The following is a 14,603-nucleotide window of genomic DNA, read 5'->3' as shown; positions in this document are numbered from 1 at the left end:
TATGTATGTGTGTGTGAATGTGAGTGTGTGTGTGTCCCTTTACAGCCACAGAATCTGTGATAAACATTTATAAGAACAAAGCCTCAAATGTTCTTCCAATGACTGTGGTACCTACTCATATATCCAAACAGAGCCCTCTGAACTCAGGTCCTCCTTATTACTAAGACTGATATCACAATTTTTTAGTCACTATTCTTGCCCAATCTGACAGTAAGAACATTCTTGCTTATTGTGAGGGTTGTGGGTTAAGTGCACAACATGCAGTATCAAATTGTGCAATCATCTGAGTGACATAGAAAGTGACTTACAGATGGATCTATCTTTATCTCATATATACCAGTTAAAACTTAGCCTTTATATTCGAGTCCCAATCCCCACAATACTACTGCACTTAAAGCTGACCTGCATTGCATGTCCCCCATAAACCCCAATCATAAAGAAGCCACATTTTCAGATCAAGACTTTGGGACTCAGCTTCCTACCTCCATCCTCACGTATCAGAAGCCCCACATGCATCACCCCAGACCCTTAGCCTCACTCATCTCTCATTTCAGCCTCCACTGTGGCAACCAGCTCCACATGGGTTCTGACCAATGTCACAAAGGAACTACATGACCATCCCTCACTTCAGACTTATACATTGTGCGCCTCTCACCGCCTCCCCCAAATCTTCCATGTTGATGTCAAACTATGGATACTGCCAGGACTCACTCAGAACTCAGAAGTGCAGGTGAGTTAATACCTCCTTAGGTGAGCCTTTGCTCAGCGGAAGACAGACACCATTAGATAAATTCTTCCCCTTTCCTCCCAGTTGGCCTGCCCTGAGATGGAGCTTATACAGTCCCAGGCAGTCAAGCAATCTGTCACATGTAGCGACAGCCAGCTTGATAGCACATTTTTATATTGGCTCTCCTTCCTTCCTCCTTCCTCAGTCCACTTTTGCATTCCCTAGTAAATTAATTAGTACTGCTTAGGGCTCTGCTTTCTGGAGGAGCCCCTTTACGGCATTCCATCACTTCAAAGAAAGTATGCGGTTTGTAGATTACAAGGGAAATCCCAAAGCCCACTCAACTGCAAGCTGCTATTTCTGCTTTCTTTTCCTTAATTGAAAGCCCTCAGAGATAGCAGAATCAAATCAAAACCTTATGTCACTGCTTCCTCACTCATCATTTCTCCTAACCCATTACTAACTAGTACCAATTTCCACAAGAAATAGTCACAAATAAAATCTGTGTATCAGAGTCCATGCACTGTTTCAGCTTGGCAGTACAGATGGGCAGAGAAAGAAGGATGGTGTGTGTTGAGCTTCTAGTTCCTTCTCTTTCTCCAGGTTGTTCAGAGTCCGAGAGCTGGGAGTCTGAACACTGTCTTTTCCATGCTGGCTCACATTCGGGCCCCCACAAGACACTACCTGTTATAAGTAAGCAGAGCAATGCTCAACATTTCAAAGCTAAGACATGGGACAAGACTGGCACTGTCCTGCCACACCGAAACAATGTGAGGGAGCACCCACGTCACTCTACAGAACATCATCCTCAGAAGTCAAAGTCATAACTATAGGGGTTCTTTCTTTTTTCCTAAAAATGGAAAGAAGTAAAAAATGGAAAAAGACAATGTAAGACAGCCACTCTGATATATTACAAAGATAAAGTGCTAAGATAATGTCTTAAAACTGTACTATTATATATATATATATATATATATATATATATATATATATATATTGCAAATTAAGTTACCCATATATCCAAAGCAGAAAATAAAGTATGCAGCTAATGGAAAAGACACTTAGCAGAAAGCTTATTCATTTATTCAACTAAGGTTTGCATATCTACTATATACCAAGCTATATACCAAGCTACTATATAAACAAACCAAGTAAGAAAGCCTCTGCTCTGTGGGCGTTGTATTGTCTACTAGGGGAGATAAAAATGAATAAATAAAGGTAAAAATAAACAGATAACTCAAAAACTCTATCCTTGCAATTGCAATAAGGAGTCAGAGAATGCATGCATCGTGGAAGAAGAGACACTAAAACTGAGACCTGATGAGTAGAAATTAGTTGTGGGAAAGGAATGGAAGACAGTAGAGGTGGAAGGCAATTCAGGCAGAGAGAATAAAATACTGGGGGTGCCAAAACATGAATCAAAGTGGAAACTTTGATCAACATTGCTCAAGCAGTAGTTTGTCATAATCAGAAGTGTCTGGACGCTGATGGTAACCACTTTGAGCACCTCTTGTAATTGCCGGAGTCAAACATGCCTTGTATTCATCTTTTGTTATCGGTATATAGTGAGTATTACAATGTTAAGTTTTCCTTTCTTAAAATGTGTATACTTTTTTTAGCACTCTCTATATGTGAGGGTCCCAAGACAGCGCAGAGCTTGGCATTTTTGTGAAACAGAGGCCACTAACCGGTGATCACTGAGTAACAAGGCAAGCTTGTGGAAATTGAGGCTGCGGAAGTAGATAAAAGGCAAGGACCAGATTGATCGTACAGAGCTTTATAACACTGGCAATGTTACAAATTGGTCATGTTGTAATGATAACATTAAGATTTTAAATATAATAAGTCATGATATGAAAATATAATTTTAGGCTATAATTCATAACAACTTGTCAGCTAGTGAAGTTCCCAAACTGAAAATTAGAGAAAGCTTATAGTCAAGCTATCTAAGTCTCCCAATGAGACACCACTATTCTATTTTCTCCCAATTCTATACCAATGCTCTTTTAAAGAACAGATTGATTCACTGGGTCAATTCCATAAATACTACTGAAGAAACCCTGTATTATTATATCCAGTACTGGTAATATAGCAGAGCAAGTGTATTCAATCTTTTATTTTTTTCAGCTTTTTTTCATTGTAGTAAAATATACATAACATTTACCATCTTTATCATTTTAAGTGTATAGTTTAGTGATATTAAATACATTCATAATGTTGTCCAACCATCATTGGTGGATGGTTGTCCACCATCCATCTCTATAACTCTTTTCATCTTATAAAACTAAAACTCTATACTTATTAAACAATAAATTCCCATTCCCCCAGTTCCTGGCAACCACCGCTGTACTTTCTGTCTCTATGAGGTTGACTACTCTGACTCTCTAAGTACCTCCTATAAGAGGAATCAGACCGTATTTCTCTTTTTGTGATTGGCTTATTTCACTTAACGTCTGCTTGGTTCATCCGTGTTGCAGGATATGTCAGAATTTCCTTTCAAGGCTAAATAATATTACATTATACGTATACAGCACATTTTTCTTATCTATTCATCCATGGATGGACATTTGGGTAGCTTCCACATTTTAGCTACTGTGAATAATGCTGCTGTGAACATGGGTGTACAAAAAGCCATCTTATCTTGATGAACCAGATGTCATTTCAGTACATTACCCTGTATGGAGACATACCACATACACAAATTCTAGAGCAGAAGTCCAGAAGGAAGGTGAAAAATATGCCTTATTTCAATGCTTCCGTTTGTGTTTTTTATTTTTGGTACCATGTCTAATTTCTCCTCTGTCTAGTTAGTCTCACACATGCTATACCATCAAAACTTTTCATGTCTCTTAGTATAGTGTCACTATTAATGGCCTCTTTTAGAGTTCCCAATTCATGGACCAACATTCCCCACATCTTCCATTTTCAAAATTCATTTGACATCCTGCTTTCACCAAACGCTCCTTTTTAAATGTTTTACTTTCTGTTAACCTAAAAAAAAAAAAAAAGGAAAGAAAGAAAAGAAAAAAAGAACAGTGTGTTTTATTAAAGTACTCCTAAAACGTTTCTAAATTGCCCAGTGAAATTATTAAAGTAACTATGCATCAGCAATAATGGAGACTATTTTAAAAAGCAAAAATTTTGCAAGGCACATAAATAGAGTATTAAAAATTGCAAGTTAATCCTCCCACTACCTAACAATAGTAAGCTCTTTTATTTTTCTCATTTGAGAAGATACTGAAAATGTGCTGATAATTTTGAGAAACATTGAAAATGATCAAAAAGTTTGGAAATAAGAAAAAAAGTTGCTTTTTTTTAACCTGAAACTAGACTGGAAAGAGAAATCTAAAGTACAAATAGCCTTGTGTACTTGATATGGCCACATCACAAATGTAGTGTACTATTAAGCTACACATCTTAAGTCTAGCCCTCTGATACAACTCAAAAAGTAAAAGGCATAGTGTTGTCTTACGGCAGGTGTTAATCATAAACACCAACACGTATGGCCTGTTTGACATATATGCAAACACATCTAGTCAACACTATTTGCTGCCATCCTATGAAAGAAAACCAAAAGTAACAGGCAGTAGCTATTAAAATACATTTAGTTGTTCTGTGATTAAGGCATCCTTCAGTGACTTCATTTGGGGCAGCCCAGGCTAAGGCAGTTTGCACCAGAGCAAGTAAAACTCCAAAAAGCAGCTGGCTATTCCTTAACCCCTGCTTATGTTAGGACTATCACCTTGTCTTAATATTCTAGGTATAAAAGAGGTTATCAACATAATCCAGGAAAGCAACAAGGAAAACGTCATTCCTGTAACACGGGGAGTATGGAATGCATCCCTGAACCTTTCCCAAAGATAATCAGAGAAACTCTAGCATCAGATGAAACCCAAGGGTCCAAAAAACAATGACCAGAAGAAGCCAATTATAAATGAGAAGCTTTGGGAGCCACATCCAGTACAGCAGAATTTAATCATCCACATCAACATCTTCAGTAACACCCCTGACTCTCTTCCCTGGAAGGAAACAGCAAGGTGACTTCAGAAACAAGTAGAATTCACTGTCATTCTTTATGCATTTAAATTACCTCTAAGAAATTTTCGTTGCTTGTAGTTATTAGTGGAGAGGAGTGCTTATTACTGGAGAAGAGTGCTGTTTTAAAAGGTCACTTGCTCAAGCTAATTTTCCACAATTTCTCTGTCTCATAAGCCCACACACACAATTCCTAAACTTACTTAATACTTTAGGACAGGTAAGAGCAGGATACTGTGACATGAGTTCAAAATGTCTATCCCCCCAAACAGAAAAGACATGTGGATCCTACTCAAAAAAAGTCTCACATTTAATCTTTAATAAGCACTATATCATCCTCAATAAAATTACTTGACATTTCAATTTTAGTAACCTCTCTCCACAGCCTTCAAATTTTCCTACATAATTGGCTAAGTACATTAAAAGACATTCTTTGGTAAAACTAAGTGGTAATAAATTCACAAGTATTCTGTAAGTGATTTATCATCACAAAACTGTGAAAGAAAGTAGATTATTTGCACCAATAAGAGTCATTTGAGAAAGCTTAGTGAAAATCCTCAACATGGTCACAAAAAGAATATTTACATTAGTGAAATGCAACAACACATTTCTGTGTGCAATTACCATTTAATATTGACTTGCAATTTCAACTGAAAACCTTTCTACTCAATAATTTCTAGGGTTATAATTTGGCTATCCTGTAATATGAAATTTGAATATTATATTATCTGGAAAGTTAAAAAAGACAAAAATAACTGGTATTTGTTCTTTAAAAAAAAAGGTATATTCATGTTTAGATGACAGTTTTCCCAACTGTATATGGATTTTACTCTAAATTCCATTAGTTTCCCACAGCAACTGGTCATTTGCAGTCATTATAATGTCAACTTGTTGAGGTTTTTGTGTAATACTCTTTCTATAAACTGGCTAGGCTTCCCATTACCACAATTTTGCATAATAACATATAGAAATCACTACTGTCATTTTAAGCTGATAGAAACATTCTCAGCCTAAGAAACCCAAAACTATTACAACTATATAACTAAAAATAGTGTGGTTTTTCTATAACCCCCGCCCACAATATATATGAGAATATGAATAAATGTATAAGCTACGAACCCTAATATGGAGTTTTAAAATGAACAAACTGACTAAGACAAACTACATTACCACGTGTTTAAATAATGAAGAAAAAGGGACAATACTGAAGCCCTATTGTCCCTAAGATTGTCTAGCTAAGTCCGAGAACAGAGGAAAATTTATAAAGCTGAGATTCCACTCACTGGACTATCTCCCCAAAATCTGAACTGCTGAAAACAAATGTTTCCCAGTTTTTCTTTATTGTTAATTAGATATTTTCACGTTGCATTGTGTTTTCTGTAATAGAGAGTACAACAGGATAAATAAATATGATAAAATACAGAAATATCAAAATGATGCCAATTAGTATAATAGTGGCAGGTTTATCTAAGATTCAAAAATAATTTATAAATGGGGCTTTTAAGAATCCACATTCTTAAAGAAACAAGAAAGGAAGGAAGGAAGGAAGGAAGGAAGGAAGGAAGGAAGGAAGGAAGGAAGGAAGGAAGGAAGGGGAAAGGGAAGGAAAGGAAAGAGAGAAGAGAGAAAAGAGAAAAAAAAAAAATTCTTTTAAGTGAATGCCTTAATCGTTCAGATTATTTCTTGGGGGACTTAAGATCAGCTTGTCAACACACAAAGTATTCTTTTCAGGCTTTCCAAGATTTCCAGCAGCTCATCTTTACCAGAAAGCTGATTTAATGGCAGCCAATTTGCAAACATCAAATTTAAGATTATAGCTTCAGTAAAACAAGAAGAAGGAAATTAAAGTTCACTTCAAGTACTTATGTTGGCATAGACTGAACAGACTACTTAAGAAAAGACTGACACCAAGGGCTCCATTTTGCCATCACTCATGTGCTGCACGCACCAGTTTTCACATTACTTTAATCAAGAAATAGACATAATGAGTCTATCATTTAAAGTATGTAAATTCATTATTCCTTCTTTGTGAAAGTTTGACATCTTGGCACATGTCATATATTTGCAAACTAAGTATGAATTCCACTAAAAGGACAAAGAATAAAGAAATTAAAATAACTTAGCTTTTTAAGTTCATATTTTCATGAAACAAGAAAACAGAAATAAGTGGGTGCTCACAGTATGAAACTACTAGGGTCAATTTTATCATCATTAGCTCTTTAAGTTTCCTTCAAAATGTTAAGAAGAATCCTACTATCTTAATAAACAATTATCCAGATTTAACATTGTAATTGACTCCAACAACTAAACTACAAACAAAAGCACCTTAAACAGCACACAATGACTATAACTTTTAATGACAACAAAAACACATACTTCTATTATGTACATAGATAATCCAACAAACACCCTTCAGTAAATACAGTCATTTTGTTCCAGATCCATGGAAAATAAAAGGCCCAATAAGAAACAAAAAGAAATCATTCAATTTTATACTCCTATTATAATTAGAAATACATTTTAATAAACTAATTTCACTTAAAACCATTTTTCAAGAAAAGATACCAGTTGTTCCAATTTTTCATTTTTCGATCATAGCATTTTCTTGTTCTGAAAGCTTTCATAGCTTTCTGAGAAAATGTAGTAACAGGAGTACTAAATATTAAAGATTTACTCAAAAAAAGTACTCTGTTCTATTGATGGCACTGAAGGCTGAGGAAAGAAACTAATGTTTTGGGGTGTTTTTTTTTAAACACTGTAAGACAAAAAAGACAAAAAGCTGATTACAGAAAATAATTTTCATCTCTTCTAACACAAATGTATTATATGCCTTCTATTCAAATACTCCCATACATCCAAACATTTAATATAAAGAGACAATGGTGATGAGATAATTTTTGATCACTTACTATGTGCCAGGCACTGTTAAATGCATTAATTACACTTACAGTAATTTTGTAATTGAGTGATAACAGTCATTGTTAACCCAATTTTACATATGGGGGGTGTTAAGGCACAAAGAGGTTAAACAATTCAGTCAAACCCACACAGTCAGTGACAGAGTTGGAATTCAAACTCAGGCTGTCTGGCTCCAAACCTAATTTCAGAATTACCATATTACACTGTGTATAGAATACACATGGTACATGGTAAAATGCCTGACTTTTATTTAGGATCCAGCAGGTATTAAATACTAAATAAAACTATAACTATTATCAAATTATTTATCTCTTCTTACTTACTCTGTGATAATTCTGGATTTCCTTTCAGATTCATCATCTTTGGAATTGAAGGGCCATACACATCCACATCTAACAAACCAATTGTCTTTGACTGCAAGAAAACAAAAATTACGATTATTCCCATTCTTCATAAGATATAGCACATGGCAACACTAAATCTGACTATAGAAAAGACAATTTGTGAGAAGGTCCAAGATGGTAGAATAGGTAAACGCGATGCAGCCACATCCCATGATCACGATCACATTAAAATTACAACTAAATTATAGAACAATCAACCTCAAGAAACACATGAAGACTAGCTGGACAGAACCCCTACAACTAAAGCTATAAAGAAAAGGACACATTGAAACTGGTAGGAGGGGTGGAGATGCAAAATGGGCTGACCCCAAACCCACAGGTAGTGGTTGAGCACTGGGAGAGACATCTCAGTGGCGGAGGCTCCTGGGGTCTGGTGCCAGGAAGAGGAGTTCCCACAACATGTGGCAGTGAAAATCAGTAAGGATTCTGTCCATCCATCCCCGTAACAGGGAAGGCATCTGGAAACCCATATGTCCTCTTAAAGGGCCCTCACGCAGACTCACTCACTTCCAAGCACTCACTCTGGGATATAGCTGAGGGGCAGCAACTTGAGAGGCACCAAGACATACAGGGAAAGTCTGAGTTGAGTGGCTTCGGGATGAGGACTAGAGAGACAGCTGCCATTATCTCGTGTAAATCCTACCTTGCGTTTAACCTACAGGAGGGCACCATCTTTCCTATGTTGAACCCACCACAAAGGGCCAAATCTGAGACCCCATTGGTCTGGTAAATTCCATTTGTGCACACACCACCTTGGTAACTCCCGTGGACCCCACCCAACCCAGCTAGTGCAGTATCGCCCAGGGAATCTCAGCTCCTGAACAGCCAGCCCTCCCACCCACCACCCCCTACCTCCCACAAGCTACAGGAGGCTTATACAACAGCAGATGGCCCTCAGCGGCCTGGGAAACTTCTGATGGTGGGCAGTCAGTCCCAGCTCGTGCTGCAGCCTTTCTTGGGTGGCTCTTGGGAATCTGTGGGTTTGAGACCACGGTGTTCTCTGGGCATTTTACGAAACAGCCACAGGCTCAATACTGGTGTAAGAACTAATCTATAAGTTATAAAAACCACCAGCCACACCCCATGATTCCCTGGGACCCTGTCTAGCCCAACTCAGATCACATCTCTGGGGGCAGTGTCAACAACACTGGGTCAAGCAGCCTGGCCCACACACCTAAGGAGGCTCTTTCAGCAGCTGAGCCTTACGGGCAGCCACCAGGTGGAAACAGGCCTGGGGGAACCCTGGACCTTTTGCTAAGTTGTCCCTGTCCTGATACTGGTAAAAGCCAGCATTGGTTCACAGTACAGATACCCTCAAATGTCCCAGGTCTAACACAGGTAGTAACCAATTGCATATAGCTCTGTAGCTCCTACTGGGTAGCACTGGGCCAGTCATAGGCTGAAATTCAGGCTAGGCTGAAATTGGCCTGCATTGGAGCCCTTCCCAAGAGACACCAGAAACAACACATCCAGACGCCAGCCTTAAACCACACCAGAGCACTATCCACTCAGCCCCACAAGCAAAACACCCAAAGGGAGGTCTCAACAGGCACAGAGGTCGCTGGGATGAATCCCCCTCTCAGAGTTCACCACCCACACAGCAGCTCCTATGCTCTGAGCATAGCCAATCCTCACAGCAAGTAAGCCTGAGAGTCAATCCCACCCACTGACAAATCAAAAGCAATCAAGGCTCAACTACAACAGGAGAATACACATAACACACACAAGGGACACTCCTGGAACTCATGCACAGGTGATCAGGGAGACTGTGCCACTGGACCACACAGGAAATCTACTACTTAAGGCCACCAGCAAAGACTGAGAGACACATGACATCTACCTAATACACAGAAGCAAAACAGAGAGGCAGACAAAATAAGGAAACAAAGAAACCTGTCCCAACTAAAAGAACAGGAGAAAACTCCAGCAAAAGAACTAAATGAAATGGAGGCAACCAACCTATCAGAGATAAAAATTAAAATATTGATTATAAGAATGCTTAAGGAACTTAGTGAGAATGTCAACAAAGAGATAGTAAACATAAACAAGGACATAGAAATCACAGAAAAGAACCAGTTGGAAATAAAGAATACAATAATGAAAATGAAGAATACACTAGAAGAAATCAACAGCAGATTAGATGAAGCAGAGGACCAAATCAGCAATTTGGAAGACAAGGTAGCAGAAAGCATACAATTGGTACCAAAAAGAATAAAAAAGAAACGAAGATAGTTTTCATTTAAGGGACCTCTGGGACAACATCAAGCATAACAACATTCACATCATAGGAGTACCAGAAAGAAAAGAGAGGGAGCAAGGGAGTGATAACCTATTTGAAGAAATAATGACTCAAAACATCCCTAACTTGGTGAAGGAAATAGACATACAAGCCCAGGAAGCGCACAGATCCCAAACATGATGAATCCAAATAGGCCCACACCAAGACACATAATAATCAAAATGGCAAAGGTTTAAGAGAAAGAGAGAATCCTAAAAACAGCAAGAGAAAGAACAACTAGTTACTTACAAAGGAACTCCCATAAGAATATCAGCTGATTTCTAAACAAAAACTTTGCAGGCCATAGGGAGTGGCAGGAAATATTCAAAGTGATGAAAAGCTAGGGCCTACAACCAAGACTACTCTACCCAGCAAGACTATCATTTAAAATTGAAGGAGAGATAAAGAGCTTCCCAGACAAGAAAAAGCTAAAGGAATTCATTACCACCAAGCGTATTACAAGAAATGTTAAACAGACTTCTTTAAGAAGAAGGGGGAAAACAAACAAACAAACAAAAGATCACAAGACATAGCGTAGCTGAATGGATAAGAAAACAAGACCCATGCCTATGTTGTCTACAAAAGACCCACCTCAGATCGAAAGGCACAGATAGACTGAAAATAAAAGAACGAAAAAAGATTTTTCACACAAATGGAAACAAACAAAAAAACCCTGGGGTATCAATACTTACATCAAACAAAACAGACTTTAAAACAAAGGCTATACTAAGAGACAAAGGACATTACATAATAATAAAGGGATCGATCCGACAAAAGGACATAACCATAGTAAACATCTATGCACCCAGCACGGGAGCACCTAAATATATAAAACAAATATTGACCAACATAAAGACAGCGATCAACAGTAACACAATCATAGTGGGGAACTTTAACACCCCATTGACACAGATGGACACATCTTCCAGACAAAAAATCAACCAAGAAATAGCCTTAAATGACACACTAGACCAGATGGATTTAAGTGATACTTTTAGAGCATATCTCCACAAAGCAGCAGAAGAGACATTCTTTTCAAGTGCACATGGAACACTTTCCATGACAGACCACAGGTTGGCCACAAAACAAGTCTCAATAAATTTAAGAAAGCTGAAATCATCTCAAGCATCTTCTCTGACCATGATGTTATAAAACTAGAAATCAATTACAAGAAAAAAACTGAAAAAACACACAAACACATGGAGGTTAAATAACGTACTACTAAATAATGAGTCAACAATAAGATCAAGGAAGAAATCAAAAGATACCTTCAGACAAATGAAAATGAAAACAAACCTAAAATCTATGGGGCACAGCAAAAGCAGTCCTCAGAGGGAAAATTCACTAGCATTGCAGGCCTTCCTCAAGAAACAAGAAAATTCCCAAGTAAACAATCCAACTTCATACCTAAAGGAACTAGAAAAAGAACAGCAAACAAAGCCCAAAGTGAATAGAAGGAAGGAAATAATAAAGATCAGAGTGGAAATAAACAAAATAGAGGTGAAAAAAATAAATACAAAAGATCAATGAAACCAAGAGCTGGTTCTCTGAAAAGATAAACAAAATTGATAAGCCTATAACCAGACTAATCAAGAAAAAAAAGAGAGGGTACAAATAAATAAAATCAGAAATGAAAGAGGAGAAGAGACAATGAACACCACAGAAATACACACACAAAAAAAAATTAAGAAAATACTATTAGCAATTATACACCAAATTGGACAATCTGGAAAAAATGGATAAATTCCTAGAAGCATACACTCTTCCAAGACTGAATCAAGAAAAAACAGAAAATCTGAACTGAACGAGTACTATTAATCAGTAAATCAACAAGCTCCCAACAAACAAACCCACAGCTAACATCATATTCAATGGGGAAAAGCTAAAAGCATTCCCCTTAAGATCAGGAACAAGACAAAGATGTTTGCTTTCATCACTTTTTATAAAACATAGTACTGGAAATCCTAGCCACAGCAATCAGAAAAGAAAAAGAAATAAAGACCTCCAAATTGGAAAGAAAAAAGTAAAACTGCCATTATTAGCAAGTGACATGATATTATATAGAGAGAAACCCAAAGATTCCACAAAAAAACTATTAGAACTAATAAATGATTTAGTAAATCAGCAGGATACAAAATTAATATTCAGATATTGGTTGCATTTTTATACACTAATAATGAACTATCAGAAAGAGAAATTAAGAAAAAAATCCGAGTTACAATTGCATCAAAAAACAAACAAAACAAAAAAAAACCTAGGGATAAATTTAACCAAGGAAGCAAAAGACCTGTACTCAAAACAACTTTAAGACATTGAACAGAGAAATTAAAGAAGATACAAATAAATGGAAGCATATACCATCCTTATGAATAGGAAGAATTAATATAGTTAAAATGTCCACACTATCCAAAGCAATCTATAGATTCAATGCAATCCCTATCAAAATACCAAAGGTATTTTTCACAGAAGTAGAAAAAATAATCCTAAATTTTATATGGAACCATAAAAGATTCCGAACAGCCACAGACAGTAATATTGAGAACGAAGAACAAAGCTGGAGGTATCACACTATCTGATACCAAACTATACTACAAGGCCATAGATAGTAATCAAAACAGCATGATATTGGTATAAAAACAGACACATAGATCAATAGAACAGAATTGAGAGCCCAGAAATAAATCTATGCCTATATGGTCATTTAATCTATGACAAAGGAAACAAGAATATGCACCGGGGTAAAGACAATCTACTCAATAAATGGTGCTGGGAAAACTAGACAGATACATACAAAAAAATGAAACTGGACTGCCTTATTACTCCACATATAAGAATAAACTCAAAATGGATTAAAGACTTAAATGTAAGACCTGAAACCATAAAAATTCTAGAAAAAAACATACACAGTAAACTCTCAGACATTACCCATAATATTTTTATTGATATATCTCTTTGGGCAAGGGAAACAAAAGAAAAAATAAACAAATGGGACTATATCAAACTAAAAATTTTTTCACAGTAAAGGAAACCATCAACTAAATTAAAAGACATTGTACTGAATAGAAGAAGATATCTGCCAATCATACATAAGATTAGGGGTTAATATCCAAAATCTATGAAAAACTCATGCAGCTCAACACCAAAAAAAAAAAAGAGAGAAAAAAACAACAACAATTCAATTAAAAAAATGGGCAGAGGACCTGAATAGACACTTCTCCAAAGAGGACACACAGATGCCCAATAGACATATGAAAAGATGCTTAAAGGCACCAATCATCAGAGAAATGCAAATAAAACCATAATGAGATATCAACTCACACCTGTCAGAATGACCATCATCAATACATCAACAAGTGTTGGAGAGATTGTGGAGAAAAGGGAACCGTCGTGCACTGTTGGTGGGATTGTGAACTGGTACAGCCACTATGAAAAACAGTATGGAGGTTTCTCAAAATATTAAAAACAGAACTACTGTATGACCCAGCAATTCCACTTCTGGGTATTTATCCAAAGAAAGCCAAAACACTAATTTGAAAAAAATATATGCACCCCTATGTTCACTGCAGCACTATTTACAATAACCAAGATATGCAAACAACTAAAATGTCCATCAATAGACAACTGGATAAAGAAATTGTGGTACACATATACAATGGAATATTACCCAGCCATAAAAAAGAATGAAATCTTACCATTTGCGACAACATGGATGGACCTAAAGGGTATTATGTTAAGTGAAATAAGTCACACTAATAAAGACAAATACCATTTGATCTCATGTGTGGAATCTAAACAACAAAATAAATGAACAAACAGAACAGAAATAGACCCACAGATACAGAGAACAAACTGATGGTTACTAGATGGGAAGATTGGAGATCTGGGGGAAAAAGGTGAAGGAATTAAGAAGTACAGATTGGTAGTTACAAAATAGTCATGAGGATGTAATGTACAGTATGGGGAATATAGTCAATAATATTGTAAAAACTATGTATAATGTCAGATGGGTACAAGACTTATCAGGGGGATCACTTTATAAATTACATAAATGTCTAACCATTATGTATATATACCTGAAACTAACATAAAATAATATTGAATGTCACCTATAATTTTTAAAAAATGGTCATGGGGAGATACGGTACAGCATAGGGAATATAGTCAATAATATTCTAATAATTATGTACAGTGTCAGATGGGTAATAGCCTTATATGGATTATTACTTGAGGTATATAAATG

General features: G+C 36.6%; 1 protein-coding gene across 3 annotated transcripts in view; it reads right to left on the bottom strand.

The window, feature by feature from the left end:
- NUBPL (NUBP iron-sulfur cluster assembly factor, mitochondrial) overlaps window positions 1-14,603 on the bottom strand; it is a 196,146-nt gene that overhangs the window by 146,448 nt on the left and 35,095 nt on the right. For all 3 annotated transcript variants that reach the window (XM_074328126.1, XM_019754548.2, XM_019754547.2), the window contains exon 4: window positions 8,005-8,095. In XM_074328126.1, the coding sequence (XP_074184227.1) occupies window positions 8,005-8,095 (91 nt within the window). The remainder of the gene's footprint in view (window positions 1-8,004; window positions 8,096-14,603) is intronic.

This window comes from Rhinolophus sinicus, linkage group LG03, assembly GCF_036562045.2.
Source record: "Rhinolophus sinicus isolate RSC01 linkage group LG03, ASM3656204v1, whole genome shotgun sequence".
NCBI classification, from domain to species: Eukaryota; Metazoa; Chordata; class Mammalia; order Chiroptera; family Rhinolophidae; genus Rhinolophus; species Rhinolophus sinicus.
Note: the sequence above shows the minus strand (reverse complement) of the source record. Positions and strands in the feature narration are given on the sequence as shown.